This window comes from Selaginella moellendorffii, unplaced genomic scaffold (genome assembly GCF_000143415.4).
Source record: "Selaginella moellendorffii unplaced genomic scaffold, v1.0 SELMOscaffold_10, whole genome shotgun sequence".
NCBI classification, from domain to species: domain Eukaryota; kingdom Viridiplantae; phylum Streptophyta; class Lycopodiopsida; order Selaginellales; family Selaginellaceae; genus Selaginella; species Selaginella moellendorffii.
Genome location: NW_003314271.1, coordinates 2,246,690 through 2,262,401, shown reverse-complemented (window position 1 = coordinate 2,262,401; position 15,712 = coordinate 2,246,690). Strand labels below are relative to the sequence as shown.

At 41.0% G+C, this 15,712-nt stretch overlaps 2 protein-coding genes across 4 annotated transcripts; one reads left to right on the top strand and one right to left on the bottom strand.

Moving 5' to 3' along the window:
* Positions 1-86: 86 nt before the first annotated feature.
* LOC9650498 (polyadenylate-binding protein-interacting protein 8) lies at positions 87-2,553 on the bottom strand. The gene is made up of 12 exons (XM_002968209.2): positions 2,002-2,553; positions 1,655-1,903; positions 1,445-1,552; positions 1,331-1,375; positions 1,178-1,250; positions 998-1,110; positions 863-922; positions 759-806; positions 618-686; positions 496-557; positions 354-432; positions 87-279 (listed from the first exon to the last, which is right to left on the bottom strand). Exons 1-11 carry the CDS (start codon positions 2,149-2,151, stop codon positions 375-377), a joined length of 1,035 nt encoding a protein of 344 aa, XP_002968255.2. The 5' UTR covers positions 2,152-2,553; the 3' UTR covers positions 87-279; positions 354-374.
* A 266-nt stretch (positions 2,554-2,819) lies between these two features.
* LOC9631430 (heterogeneous nuclear ribonucleoprotein Q) lies at positions 2,820-5,690 on the top strand. Of its 3 annotated transcripts, none has more exons than XM_024673184.1 (9): positions 2,820-2,950; positions 3,474-3,985; positions 4,033-4,149; positions 4,204-4,344; positions 4,395-4,571; positions 4,635-4,842; positions 4,910-5,097; positions 5,154-5,239; positions 5,296-5,690. In XM_024673184.1, the coding sequence occupies exons 2-9, from the start codon at positions 3,536-3,538 to the stop codon at positions 5,420-5,422; spliced, it is 1,494 nt and encodes a 497-aa protein (XP_024528952.1). In that variant the 5' UTR covers positions 2,820-2,950; positions 3,474-3,535; the 3' UTR covers positions 5,423-5,690. The 3 variants fall into 3 exon arrangements, with proteins under 3 accessions (XP_024528952.1, XP_024528951.1, XP_024528950.1); XM_024673183.1 differs by having other exon boundaries at positions 3,398-3,985; XM_024673182.1 differs by having other exon boundaries at positions 3,257-3,985.
* Positions 5,691-15,712: the final 10,022 nt, after the last annotated feature.

The following is a 15,712-nucleotide window of genomic DNA, read 5'->3' as shown; positions in this document are numbered from 1 at the left end:
ATCCCGGTACTCGCGAGCCAGAGAATATTCGCACCAAGACCCAAAAACAAAAATAAAATGGTTTTTCTCCCTGCGACTCTCCCAGATTCCCAAAGATTCCTTTGCCACTTTGTTTCATCTCATCAGTGTCTCACAATCGCTGTGTGTGCTATGTTCAAGGAGGGATGAGATGTGAAACAAAAAGGCCTACTTTTCTCTCCACCGAAGCCCCCACCACCGGAAAAAAAAAATCTCACCAATGTCGGGAAGGATACACGCACAGTGTGCTGTTGTGCCAGCCTGGGAGAAAGGCAAACAAGCACCGCTGAGCCCTGTGATAGAGATCACCAAAAATAAAAGCTCGAAAGCTATACCTTCCAGGTAATCGCCGATCTTTAGCGCAAAGATGGTCGAGGTGAGCGAGGCCTGACTGGGGTCTTCGACGGGCTCACCCTGTAAGAGACGTATCGGGAGTTTGTAAGAAAGAACAATCGGTGATCGAGCGAGTGTCTTTACCGAATTGGTAGCGAGCCAAGAATTGCACCGCTGCAATTCAACGCAGCCATAGCGCTCTCAGCCTGCGAAAGAGGTTGTGATCGTAAGCAACGAGCTCCCAAGGACCAAATCTATTCGCTCACCAGTGCGAACTCAACAAACGCTATTCGAGTAGAATGATGGTAGTCGCCCAGCAATCTCAAGCGCGACACCTGGACGAAGAGAACCAAAGAGTCGTAAAATGCGCAAACACGAAAGGAGAGAGACTCGAAAATGCTTCTTACCTCACCACAAAGTGACTCGAAAAATAGCTTCACATCGGATTGGGAGACCTGGAATAAAATCTTCCGTGTCATAGATCGACGCTGGACACAACCTCGAAAGTCACCTTCTTGTCGATATTCGTGCAGTATATGGTACGTGCGCACATCTGCCGCTCATCCTCTGACTGGAAGTTAAAATACAAACACCCGAGCAAAATATGTGAGAAAGAGCTTCGCGTAAAAGTCAAAAAGTAGCTCACCCGAGGTAGAAAAGTCGGGTTCACTGGAACAATGGCCGTCTTAGAGGGCAAAACTCGAACTGGATAAAATCCGAGCATAGTTCCTGCGAGATTAAGTGCTTGGCGAGCACCCTCTGATCAATGGTGTGTCATCAACATCAACATGTAAGAAAAATGGACAACAGGAGCAACCGATCTTACCTTCATCTGTGAATTCCACAAAGGCAAATCTCAGAACCGAATTGGGATCACCGCAAACACGGCAGTCAATAACCTGGAGTTGCAAAAGAAGAATAAGAATTCAAAATCAGTAGAACCACAAACCGAAAATACTATCGTGTACGCAATTATCACCTGGCCACAATTGATAAACAATGCTGCCAATTGCTCCTCGGTAACCTGGTAGCATCAAACGTAAGATCCACATGCATGAAGAGAAAAAACGAGGATGAAGAGAAGGAAACCAACCTGCTGATCAATATCTGAGACATAGACAGTCCGCCGGATACACTCTTCTCGCTGCGCTTTGCTTTGCCTATTGTTATATCTCTTCTTCCCTGTGTTGTATCCGTTTTGCTGCACAAAGAATAAACCAAGTTTGCGATCAGATCCGGCAAAAAAAAGAAAAAGTAGCAAGCACAAAGAAAGCCTTGGTCTCAAGCAGAACCTCTAGATCACCTTGCGTTGTTGCTGCAGTGGTTGCTGCTGCTGCAGCTGCTGCTGTTGATGGTTAATTTGCTTGGATAGGAGCTCCTTGGAAAGCGCGGGGTCTCCACGAGAAGGTGGAACAAACTCCTTGGCCAGGGGGTTGAGCTTCTTGAGCAAATCTTCCAGCTCCCTCATACTGTCATTACTAGCGTTACTCCGGCCGGAATTCTCATCATCCTCCTCGCCTAGCAAGCCGTTGGATCGCTGCGACTGGCCGACCTGGACAGACAAGCCGATGAGCGACGGTAGAGAGCGCCCGAGCCAGCGGGAGGAATCGAGAGCGAGAGAAATCGAGCGAAATCGGGTCGAAATCTTACCTCGTACAGCTGCTCCGGGGATGAATCCATGCCGCCAAAGCTGCTAGTAGTGCCGCCGGGGCCGCCGCCCTGTGGAGAAGACCCGGTCGCGGCTCCCAGTCCCAGTCCTACCGATCCATCCATCCCTGCATTGTCTGCAACCGCCATCATCGCGCGCCGGCGCACCAATCCGAGCTCTCACCAGCGAGATCCAGCCATCGCTGGACCAGATCGTCGTCGTCTCCCCCCGGCTCTCTCAAAAACCTAGAAACACACAAAAGCCCTAAGCTCCCTTGGATCCAGCGAGGAAAGCATGTAAGAGAGAGGGGAGGGAAGAGAGAGAGAGAGAGGAACAGAAGAGGGAGAAGACCTAAGGGGTGTGTCCTCTAATCGTAGCTAAGTACGCCCAAGGGTAGAGCGATCGCTCACGGCTCAAGGGCACACCAACGCAGCCGGCGAGCGTTTTTCTTGGCCGCGGGCGGAGAGATCGCCCGCGCCATAGCTATAGCAGCGCTGGGCTGGCCTCTTTTGGACGGCTACGAAACATTGACCTAATTTTCGCTGCATTTTGGTGGATTTCGTTCTCTCTTTCTTTTTTTATAATTTCTGCCTCTTTTTCTTTTTTTCCGGGCAATCATCACCGTACAATGTATAGCTGGTTAGTCTTTACGCTGGTAATTTAATCCGGAACCTAATTAATCCGGGTGGGGGATTTTGCAAAGTCCACGCCATGCTCCCCCGTCTTTTAGGTGGGCCAAATAAAATCTCATTGGCCATCTTTCCACGTTTTCACATGCTTTGTTCTAGTTTGGGCCATGTCTCAATTTTCTGGATTGGGCCACTTATTATGACCACGCTCTAGGGTTCCTTCTCAGCGTCGTCTTCTAGGGTTTGGCCGGGGAGGAGGGGCTTTTGGCGCAGCAATCTCGCGGCGAATTCGCTCATTCCATCCCCGAATTCGCATTCTCAGGTACCTCGCGGCCTCTCAATTCAGCTCCTCCGTGCCTCTTTTGCTCGCATTTTCTTTCCTCCTGCATGCTCTGCCTGGCCATTCCTAGGAAGGGTTTTGCTGCGCGCGGGGGGCGTGGGTAAGACTAGAAATCCATTGGCGTAGCTGAAATTCACGCGTAGGTTTGGTTACCAGCATTTTGTTTTCGTTTTTTGCGCATTTTGGTGGAATGGTTTATTTGGTCCATAACTTAACTGTGAAGGTGCTGATTGGTGGTTTGTGCCCGTGTCTTTGATCTCGATTTCATCGCAAAAAAACGAACTTTAGTTTTTTTCATGAATGCTTGAAGGCCAAAGCCTACTGTTCACTGTTCACTGTCTAGAACGGCCTTGAAGCTCTTCCTTTCATTCTTCTTTTACATTTTCATTGCTCTCAAATGGCCTTAACAGCAAATTTCTCTCTCTCCAGCCCTTTCTGTTGTCCAGTTTTTACTCCTCTTGATGCCCTTCGTCTGCGGATGCTCCCTTCTATTCCTTGTCCACAGCTCCACTACAAGCTTTTAGGTGAGCAGCTGCTTACTGCTACTGCCGAGGAGCGGGAGTGGACATGTCGGACGCCTCAGCGTCGCCAGAGGTCCACGACGACGAGAGAATTGACATAGACGGGGACGTTGAGCCAGAGGATGTTATAGATGACGAGACCGACGGCATTGTTGAGGAAGAGAAGGCCGACCAGGAAGGTCTCGACTTGGACATGAACGAAGACGAGGGTGGCGAAGATGAGGCCTATACCACAGATCACGAAAATGGGCTGCAAAATGGAGAGAATGCAAGCGCTGATCTGGGAGAGAGCGTTGATGTGACGATTCCAGAGGACGAAGTGGAGAAGAAGCCAGAAGAAACGCACAGGGATATGAAGGTTGACGACGACGAGGAGACAAAGAGCCTCCTCTCACGTCCTCCCCATGGCTCGGAAGTTTTTATCGGAGGTGTCACCCGTGACACGAACGAGGATGATCTCCGTGAGCTGTGCAGTCCGTGCGGTGAAATTTTCGAGGTACATGGATTCAAATTTGAACTGTTTTATGACATTTTTATTGTCAGGTCCGGATTCTCAAGGACAAGGAGACTGGAAACAATAAAGGCTATGCGTTTGTCACGTATACAAATCGCGAGACCGCCGAAAAGGCCATAGAAACATTGGCCAATTCGGAGTTGAAGGTGAGTATTCGACGTTAATTTGTCAGAACTTTGTTTGATTTGGTTGTGTTTCAGGGACGAAAGCTACGGTTTTCTCATTCACAGGCAAAGCACAGACTGTTCATTGGTAATATACCCAAGTCTTGGGATACTCCTGAACTGGAAAAGATCTTGGCGGAAGAGGGCCCTGGCGTTGAGGGTGTCGAGCTTTTGAAGGTACGCAACTATGCCACATTTAGTGTAGCAACGTGTTTCATTAAATGCAGGACCCTCGTAATCCTGGCAAGAATCGAGGTTTTGCCTTTGTCGAGTACTACAACCATGCGTGTGCCGATCACGCCAGAAAATTAATGTCGAGGTCATCGTTTCGTCTTGGAAACAACGTACCCACGGTGAGCTGGGCGGATCCCCGTACAGGGGCGGAACCTGCTGCCACCTCACAGGTGAACGCTAAATGCTGATAGCGGCGCGAAGACTGATTTTATTTTTCTTTCATGTCCTCGCAGATCAAAGTCGTCTACGTTCGCAACCTGCCTGAGGCTGTGACCGAGGAGCAACTGAGAGGCTTGTTCGAGCATCACGGTGAGATCACCAAGGTGGTGCTGCCTCAATCGAAGCCCGGCCAGCCCAAGAGAGATTTTGGATTTGTCCATTTTGCGGACCGCAATGACGCGCTAAAGGCGATAGAGAAGACAGAGAAATACGAGCTAGAAGGTATGCTCAGCCTTATTATATGTTTCCTTGCTTGCAGGCTAAAGTTTTCTTAACTTGGAACTACCAGGTCGTGTTCTAGAATCGTCTCTCGCAAAGCCTCCCGTCGAGAAGAAGGGGATGGACCAGCCTCTAGCTCCTCAGAGACTGGGAATTCTCTCTCAGTTGCAACCCAGAACAGCCGCCTACAGCTATCCAGTTGACATCTACAACAACATAGGAACTGGAGGCGGCTATGGACAAAACAGATACAACCAGGTGATCACACGCTTCTTCTTTCTGTTCTTTCTCACAAGTTTCTCCTCGCTTTCCAGCCTTTGATCTATGGACGCGGGCCTCCTCCCGCTGGTATGACAATGGTTCCAATCCAACTTCCAGATGGCCGGCTTGGCTATGTTCTGTAAGTAGCTTGTTTCAAGTTTCGCGCTTAGAGCTAAGATTTGGTGTGCTGCGTAGGCAACAACCTGGGATCCAACAACAGGGATCACAATTTGGCCGGGGTGTACTGTCATCGTCGTATAGAAGTAGCAGTAACAACGCGGGCTCTGGTGGCAGCAGCTCGAGGCGCTATCGGCCATACTGAGTGAGTGACACTTACACATATATGTTTGGGATCATCAGCAACAGGAGCTCACTTTTGCTCCATGGCTGTTCTTCCTTTTCGCTCATTTCAGGCTTACTAGATTTCCAGGCCTGATGCTTGAACAGGTGCGTAGCTAAAATGTATTTACGTCTCGTGAGTTTTTCCCAAACCGTTTAATAAGAAAGTGCTAAAGGTGAAGGAGAAAACTGTTGATTGTACTTCTGATGGATGTTTCACATCCAAATGCAAAAACGTCACTTCACCTGTTCACTGCGAGATTCTTATGCTTTTAGCTGGGTGCTAATGATCTTAAACATGTATTAATAATAATCTGATCTCGCGGCCGGGAGGAATGTTTTACGGCCTCTAAAACTCATCTGAAATGACCTCCGATTCCTCGATGTCCTTGACCAGGTCCCACAGTTTCAGTTTGAGCCCGGTGACAGGCTTCTCCTTGAAGAACACGTCCCCCCAGGAAGTGGCAGGCTCCTCCTCGATCACAGAGAAAGCCACGTAAAGGATCTGCTTCGCCTCCATCAACACCGCACCAGCATGCGGCTTTCCGTCAACCACAACGGATTTCGGGGAAGCATTCATTTTCCCCGTTGCTGAAACGCAACTCTCCCAGGCTATTTCCAGTTTACCATCGAGGCCGTCTCCCCCGTGCCATATCTCCTGGCTCGCGTTCCGCTGCATACTACACACCACTGCCCACTCCCCACAGGCCATCAGAGCATCAACCTCGCACTCAACGTCCGGAATAACATTGCCCAGCCTTGGCGCACTGCAGGACTTCGTCCACCTTCATATTCGGCAGCTAGTTGAGGAAGAAGAAGGTTCTCCGCTCTGACCATGGCTTGAAACAGATACCCCTCTGTCATTGTCACCTGTTGCTCAGTTACATTGGGAACCACTTGACCACGTAGATCGACGCATAGCAACAACTGCGGATCCAGAAAGTCACACCCGGGGGGCTTGGAATTGGGACGGGACCTGAGAATGTTTGCTCACTGCAGCTCACCCAGAGTATAGTCATCCACAGCCTCGGTAAGCGAATGATTGGCTACAATCCTTCTAACTCCGACCAGTTTGCTTCCTGATGGACCTGAAACCTCGTCCACGCCATGGTATAGTGTATCCTGGAACGTGCGGCCCCCTGCATAATCAGCAAAGTTGTAGCCGCATACTAGGAACTTCCGGATGAAAGCTTCAGGATCCCATAACTCTTGCCGCGATTTCATGGCTCCAGCACTCCGACTGATGTAATGCATTCCCAATACAACCTCCATGCTTGGATCTGGAAGTTTAGCCCGAGAGAGTAAGCCTGATAACTGTGCGCCTTTATCGCGCACGTCTATTTCTCTCGAGAACCGAGAATGCCACGGTTCCGTCTTCCACAATCAGCTTATAGGCCATAACCAGATCTTATCTTGATGTATGTTCGGAAACTCGTCAATCCCCATAAAAGACTGTAACAAAACTATCTCGGCTTCTTGAAGGAAAGTCCTGCTCCCCTGAATGATAGAATACCACCCTGTCCTTCACACCACTCTTCTCAAACCGAAGACGTAGCATTTCCGCTGCCAAAGCACAAGTTTTACCCTGTCTCCTCCTCCCTGATAACACCACAACTTTGGCCCCCCAGTCTGCTTTATCTGCTAAAACTTCCCTGTAATCCATTCGCCTCAATCTCATATACAACAGCCTCTACAATGTTCTCTGGGAAGTACTCGCAATATGGTACGTGAAAAACTACTCCAGCTTTTTTGTATTTCGATAAGTCACTCTCAACTTTTCAAGGATTTCTCTACAATGACATTGCCTGTTGCGGCCTTGACAACTACAATGGCTCCCTCCCTTGCTTGCCAAACGTTCCAGTGTGCAAGGACGCCGCACAGTAGTATCCCACAGGCTCCACTTACAAGCTCATCGCAGACAAGCTATGGTCTGGAAACATCAACGAAAGCTATCCCATCAACGTGAAAACTCTCCTCGGCCTTTGATCAATAAAGCGTATTATTTATCGGTTTATGTTATTTTGGTTGTGTTAGTCGACTATAAAAACCCTTTTAGCATTAACACAAATCAGGGTTTGCGCAAAAGGGGCATGGATAGTTTTGTGAGCAAAGTGCACAGTGGGATGCGGATTGAGAGGGAGCTCATCATCGATAACGATATACTCATGAGGGACGAGGATCAGAAGAAAGATAGGGAGGTAACTCTCAAGAAGAGAGGACGCGACGAGAACGAAGAAGCCAAAGGTGGGAAGGTTATGATCAAGAGGACCAAAATGGACCAACAGCTCCAAGACAAGGAAATCAAGGGGGAGCAAGAGGACCCTAAGGCTTGCTCTAGGGGTCCGATCATCGTCAAGATCAAACTCAATCCACCAAATAGTGTTCCTAATCCGGCAAAAGTAGAAGCCACTCGCAAGATCACGAGCAAGAAGCCCATGAGGAGGGAGGTCAAGGCCAAGATGCCCATGAGGAGGAAGGTCAAATCCAAGGTGACTAAGCAATTAGAGACAAGTATGACAATGAAGATTGAGTGTGAGCCCGTCAACAAACTTAAGGGCGGCAACAAGGTGGCAGTGCACGCTAACATGGGACGGGAGGCACCAGCTCAGTTCCTGAGCTTCAGTGACGCACCTAGAACCACTGCCCCAAAGGTCCAGTGGAATCCATTGCGGCGTGTAGCCACTGTTTGATCGATCAACTTCTGTAAAACTTAAACTTAAGAAAAAGAAAAGGATTTTTCATTTCAATGTTCCCATGACATTCTCTTCTGATACTAAAGACATCCAAGAGGGTTTGTGCCTCGAAGAAAATGCAAATCTTCCAATTTGCCAAGTCTCTCAAGCACGTCAAGACAGCCAAGATCTCAAATGCTTGGCTCAATGACATGGTCCTACTTCACAAACGTAAGTTCTGTAGTTCTCTGATTTTTAAAATTCCTAACATCACATCCATTGCATCCATGGCCCAAGAGATGGATTGTGAGTACACACCACTTTTAATTCTTCTCTCTTATTTGATTGTGTGTATGTAGGCAAAGAGCTCTGGTAATAAACCCTAAATTTTGTATATCTGGGAGATTTAGTCAATGCTCAAGCATCCATTTGTGTTGCTAGCAAAAAATATTAGTATGAAGTCCCACTTTAATGATTTGTGTATATAATTTGTAGATACATTTATAGTATAATATTTTCCTAAAATCCTAAATTAGAAAATTTATATAATTTTTATTTTAAATAATTTTTTTTATATATTTAGTATTGTAAAGTCTGTAAATATATGTATGTATATACATGTATTACTCTGCCTATGTAATATGCTAATTATAGTTCTTAATCAGTGTAGCAGCTAATCATTTGTAAATGCTATAGTAAAACTTTATTGATGTTAATATCCTCCTTAACAAACAGCCTCATTAAGCCAAAAAGGAACTAAATTTAAAAAATGAATTTATCAATCTTACCATTATAGAAACTAACTATTTCATGTGAGGTGAATTGATTATCTACCCATACTATAGTCCTACAAGAGATTCCTAAATACCCATGAAAATAAAATTTCAATATAAAAAGGCATATTACAATTTTAATAGCTACAAATCAATAAAAATACAACTTGCTTCAATATTATATATAGTGCATTTTATAATCTCTCTTCTTTCAGGTCAATTGGAAAAATTACTGAGATTTATTGACTATTTTTTATTCCCATTAATTCTCCAAAGATTCCAAGATGTGGTGATAATATATCAAAATCTCATATTCAACCTAATATTTTAAATAATTAATTTTTTTACTTTAACTCTTTTATTATTAATGTATTTACTATTTATTGACTAAAAAGTATTAGAAATTGAACCCCAAACCTCAACTCATAGAATTTGAACTATACACATAAATGGGTATATGAGATTAGTATACCCAAATTAAATTTCTAAATTAGCTTAGGATTGAATCAAATTAATTTTTAAAGCCTATATAAAAGTAGACTTTTAAAGACTATATTCATAGTGTTCCACAAATTTATTTTTTATTCTCTATTATTTTAGTATTTTATTAGTAATTTCATTGTCTTATCTTCTCTTGACAACAAGCTCCTAAAAATTTGAACACTCTAATAAAAATAGATCCTCTTCTTTAACTCCAATATCAAATTTCTATACTCTGTATAAGTTATATGAAGTGTTGGAGAAATCCATTATAGTACTTCATTCACCAAGCACTAACAACAACTTTTTGGTTTAAAGCCAAAGATTGGTATGCCAAAAAAGTTTGATAATACATGGTTTGAGTTCTATGGCTTCCTTAATTAAGACAAGTTTTGAATTGCTATGCAATTTAGCAAATATTCCACTCCAACTTTTTGTATGGGCCTGATTAAATCTCTTTTTATTAAGATGCCTCTTTTTTTATTTTCCACCCTTTTTAGAAAGAGTGATTATATTTTTCAAGATTTCAATCCCTTTATTTAACACTTCACAAGTGGTGTTAAGGCAAACTTTATTCATTTATTCATTATTCATTTATTCATATTTTCTCATGGCATTCTCCTTCAACCAACTCAAAATCCAACTTATGCTAAGTTGACAAAGCTCCTTTACACTCATCATAGAGGTGACAAAAATTAGGATTAATTTCAAATTTTGCTAAGTTTGTAGCAATATTATTTCTATCCCAAAGACTTTTATTGTCTTCAATCTTTCTTAGTTTGACATATAACTTTATAGTGGATTGGAAGTGATGTGATATTGATCTTTCTCTTCTTTTGTTTATTCAATCTACAATTCTTACATTTCTTTATATGAGTTTTAAGATGCTACCTGTTAGGATTTTGATTCTGTCTTCAGAATATAAGTAATTAAATTTTCTATTTTACTTTAATCACTTAACCACACCAATGATCACTTGGAGAAGTCTCACTCACAACTTCTATAAGTCCTCCTCCCAATTAAAAAGGGGCTTCAAGCCACCTTACATTTGCACTTTGTCCAATACTTTATATCTCTAATCCCACTTTAAACACCCAAAGGTACCACTAACATACTAACCTCTTACTCTAAAGCCATATCTATACTCATTATCTTAATAAAAGTTTAATACCATTTGTATTATGATCTCATCCCTCAAAGACTAGACCATTATCCATGAGTAGTCACCTTATAACTACTCATTAGCATCTTTAGAATGCCCTAAGATATAAGGAAACACCATCCCCTAATATCCTTTTTTGATCCTATTAAGTCCTTCTTTGTCTATGGCAATGTTTGTTAACACTGGCATTCAAACTTCAATTACACTAACCTTCCCTACCCACATTAATTCTTTTGGAGTTTTCCCCTTATTATTCTATAATGACTTACCAAACCTTTAGAGTCTGGTCACTTTGGGCTTTCATTCTCAGATTTGGACTCAAACTTGGACTCAATCTCAAATTTAGTCTTGGACACAATTTTGGATTTAGTTTTAAACTTAGTCTTAAGCTTGGTCTAGAACTTAGTTTGGGACTCGCTCTTAAACTCAATCTTGGACTTAATCTCAAACTCAGTTTTGGATCTAGTTTTGGACTTGGTCTCAAGTTTGGTCTAAGACTTGCTCTCGGACTCTCTCTTGGATTTAGTCTCGACACTTCTATATATTATGATACTTATTATATGTCAGTTATTCTTTTGTCCCTTTTTAGAGACTTGCTTATTAATCGGTTCATGCTCATTTGTCAAACAATTCTTTGGGAGTTCCACTCCCATTTTCGATTTTCCAAGTTAAAGCTTTTGGTCCAAATATGTTACAATTGTTATTCATGTAGTGTCAACTTTATCTATTGGGATTAAATTCACTCTTCCTTCCAAGTAAATTGACTTCAAGAATATTTTTTAAAGAGAAAAGTTGACATCTTGCCACTACATCAACTTTATGATTACTCTATTGATTTTATAAAGGGGAAATGACCATCATTTGGTCTTATTTATTATCTTTCACCAATAGAGTTAAATATTTTTTATATATATATCAAAGAAAATCTTTATAAAGGTTTTATATAGCATTCTTAGTCTTTAGATGGTGCATCTATCTTTTTTAAGGATATGTTTTTTCATTTGGTTGTTGACTATTGTAGTCAGAATAAAGTTATTATTTCTAATTGAATCCATTTGCATTAATTCTTGAGATGTTAGAGTGGCTCTCTATCATATAAAATTTAACTTGTCAAAATTTAGTTAGTTGGATTTTAGTGCTAATGGGTATAAAGGATATCTTTAAGACTTTTTTTCATATATCATTTAGTTTGCATGAGTTCTTGGTGATACCCTTTTATTTAAACAATGCTTAAACAACTTTCCAATGTAAATCAAATGGTACCTAACTTAAAATAAATGGAAAATTGCAATTGACTCTATAACACTTCAATAATTAAGTGACTATAGCATAATATTTTTCAAACAATATTCCAAAACCATGTCAATATATATGGAGTTTTTCAAAACCCCAAACTCACAAACATACTCCCCCCATATTCCCTTCAAATGGATCAAAACATCATTGATAAATATAATAGTCACTCTATCATAATAGGGCTTTTTCTATGGTTGACTATTTTTTGGCTACTTGACTTTGTTAGGTGAAAGTTAGTGCTCTTGCTAATGCATTTATTGTTATTAAATACTTCCTTCTCAATTAAGTGGTATTTCAACATTTTTTCCATAATAGATTCTCTAGGACAATGGTCTTACATTATAGTTGAGGTACTTTATATTTTAATATCTCAACTGAGGATACATCACACTTTAAAATTATTTATCATCTATGGTTTGGTGGAATAGCTTGTTAGAATTTTCAAATATATATATAGACTTTCAACATTTATATTTAAATTGTTAAATTTGTCCTTTATGTATATATATATTATAAAGGTACGTGTAGGCTACTAAATTTTCCATTCCACTTTAATCACTTAGCCATACTTTTGACCACTTGAAAGAGTCTTTGTAGTGTATATGGTTTTCACCTTTTATCTTATAATGATTTACTATAAGATAACCACATGGCAAAACCTAAACCCTCTATGTGCTAGGTGTCATATGCCATATGCCACATGCCACATCTCCAAGGACAATAGAGTGGAACTCGAGTTTCAGAGCCTTAAGCCAATAAATGAAGATTACAAAGCCAAATTGCCAAACTTATAACTAAGGAGCAAAGGAATTAGAGCATAGAGTGACTCCTAAGCGTTCAACCCAAGGAGTGAAATGACGGGAATATAAAACAACTTAGAATAGTCCTAGAGCTTCCATTATCCCAATTGTTTCAAATGTGATTTCGGGTATTAAAAGATATTTATCAACCTCTCCTTATGAACACTCTTTCCTTACTACCATGACGGCAAAAGATTGGTATTATTTATTCCCTTCAAATAGCCCCTTTTGTCTAGTGTTAGTTTATTGGGCTTAGCATCTATACTTATCCAGATGAACATAAGGTAGGAACTCCTATGTATTTTTAGTTGAGCATTCTCGGGCTAGCTTTTAGTTCTCTTTTGCTTTATCTTCCACTAGCTTAGCAAGAACCCTTATGTATTGAGACTAGTCCCTCAATATCGCCAGATGATAGCATACCATGTTTGCCAAACACCCTCACTATCATGCCTTTTGTGTTAATCTCGTTTCAGTCCTAAATACTATTTATAGAAAGTGTTTAGTTTTGTTCATCTGGCATATCTACGGGATGTTAAGCTTGTCTTGAACACAATGGTGTTCGTCTCATGTCCAAATTACAATCTAGGAACATGCCATATTTAGTAAGTTTTGAACTTATCCTAGAGACTAACTCTTGGTACTAAGGGAGGCTTGGGGTGAAAGCCCAAAGTGTGTGTTCCTCAGAAGGGGAAGGGGGGGGGGGTGGGTGTAGGAGGGGCCTCTAAATGTATAGTAAGGATAATGGTTAGAATGTATATCCGACCATTTGAGACATTAGTTTAGCTCCCGTTGGACTATGTCACTCCTTGTTCTATGTCCGACTTGGGTTTAAACCCAAGCTCCATACTTCTCTAGTTGGTGAGGTACCCTCCTCTTCGCATTAGGCCACCGGTATACCAAAATTATGCCAAACACCGTCTGACACCATTTTGCATATAAATGTTGGATACAAGGAGCTGGTGTTTGTGGGATTGTACTAAACCCTTGTTTCATAGTGCAACAAGCTTGAAGTTTGGCTCCAAATTCATGTGCATTACACCAATGCTAGGACCAGTATATAAATTAGAGCCAAATGAAGTCTAGTGCTATTTCTACATACTAATGGCATAATGCTAGGATATAGGTATTCCACTAACTAGGATGGTGTGAAACTTGGTTTAGAGCCAAGCCAAATGCAAAATAAAAATCAGCATACAAACAAGAGCTAAATTATACCTCAAATTCATCAACCATGCCCAACCTACCCACTATACCTACTATGTATTTAGAACCCCATAACATGTGTTCCCCCCCTTAAGAAACACATGCTTTGGGTTTTCACCCTTAGTCACCCTTAGTACCAAGAGTTAGTCTTTGGGATTAACTTGAAATTTACTAAATATGGAATGGTGCTAAATTGCAAATTTGGATATGGGACTAATACCATTGTGTTCAAAACAATCTCTACATTCCGTAAATATGCTTAAATAACAAATTTAGACACTTTCCATAAATAGTAATTAAAACTGAATAGAACTAATATAAGGTGCATAATAGCAAGGGTGTTTGGCAAACACAATAACATATCATCTAGTGATATTGAGGAACTAGTCTCAATACGCAAGGGTTCTTGTCAAGCCAATACAATATAGATAAAAAATGAACTAAGAGCTAGGCTAAGTATGCTTAGCAAAAACATATAAGAGTTCCTACTTTATATTCATTTAGCTAAATACAGATGTTAAGCTCAATTTACTAACACTTCAACAAGAGGGGTTGAAAAGTGAACTAGCAATATTGACCTCATGCAATCGTGGCAATAAAGAAAGAATATCTAAAAGGACTAACTGATAGGTTATTTTCGATACCCGCAATCACATTCGTCCCCTTATAGAAGATTGACATCCTTGTCGATGCAAACTCTAATTTAGACCACCACTAAGAAAATAACTCTAGAAAAAATTCATAGTAATCACACTATATAAAAAATGCATCAATTTGAATGAGCTTCTTTGTTTAACGTAAATGTGCTACTAACTCAAACACCTTCCAACTGTTACCAACAAGGAAATAACCAATAAAGTTAGCCACTCTTGTTGCTTTGGGTGCCATCCAGTTTACAAAAGAGTGATATGTCTCTGCCCGTAAGTGACATAGGGAGCTAGAATTAGCTTTTGAACACTTTACCAAATTACTTCATTTATCCATCTATATTCACTCTAGCTTTGGACTCTTTAATATTCATATCATCATCCATCATATTGATATAGTATTCTTCAATCACACCTTCTTTGGCCAAATTCATTTTACTAGAGTCCTCCCCTTATTATCGTACAGGGACTTACTAAACCCTTAGGGTTTAAGATCACTTTGGGCTTTCATCCTCAGACTTGAACTTGGACTCAGATTCAATTGTAGTTTGTGTCTGGGTCTTGGTCTTGGTTTTGTCTTCATCTTGGACTTTGTTTTAGACTCCTTCTTGGACTCATCTCAAACTCCTTTTTAAACTCCTTTTTAGGTTTTGTCTTGACATTTTCATATCACAATGCTTACCATGTGTTGATATTTCTTGTGTCCCTCTTTAAAAGCTTATTTATTGATCACTTTATGCTCATTCCTTAAATATATAGTCTCTCTCCCTTTAAATTAACTAAAAAAGAGGCAATTACTTGATAAAAGAGGCTTTAGTGGCTATTTTATCCCCATTTATCCCCAAAATTCCAAGGATCCATGGTGATAATATATCTAAATTTTATCCCATAATCACATGCATCACACTCACCCCCCTAAAGATGTTAATATCCTCACCAAAAGGAATCAACATTTCTATTTCTGCACTAAATTTACCACTCCTTTTATTGTATAGACTATTTATTTATGTATTAGAGTTTGACGATTGATACTTTTATTTGTGGATGCTTTATAAGAGGAAGAAGATATCCAATACGTACAATTTCAGATTTAGGAGTAGGAATTTACCTCTATATATATATAAGAAAGGAATTAAAAAAAAAAACACAATCCCAACACTAGAACAAAGCACTGCTAAAAATCTTTCAAGGACAAATTATAGTCTTTCCTCCACCAATGTGAGTGCTCAAGATATGAGAA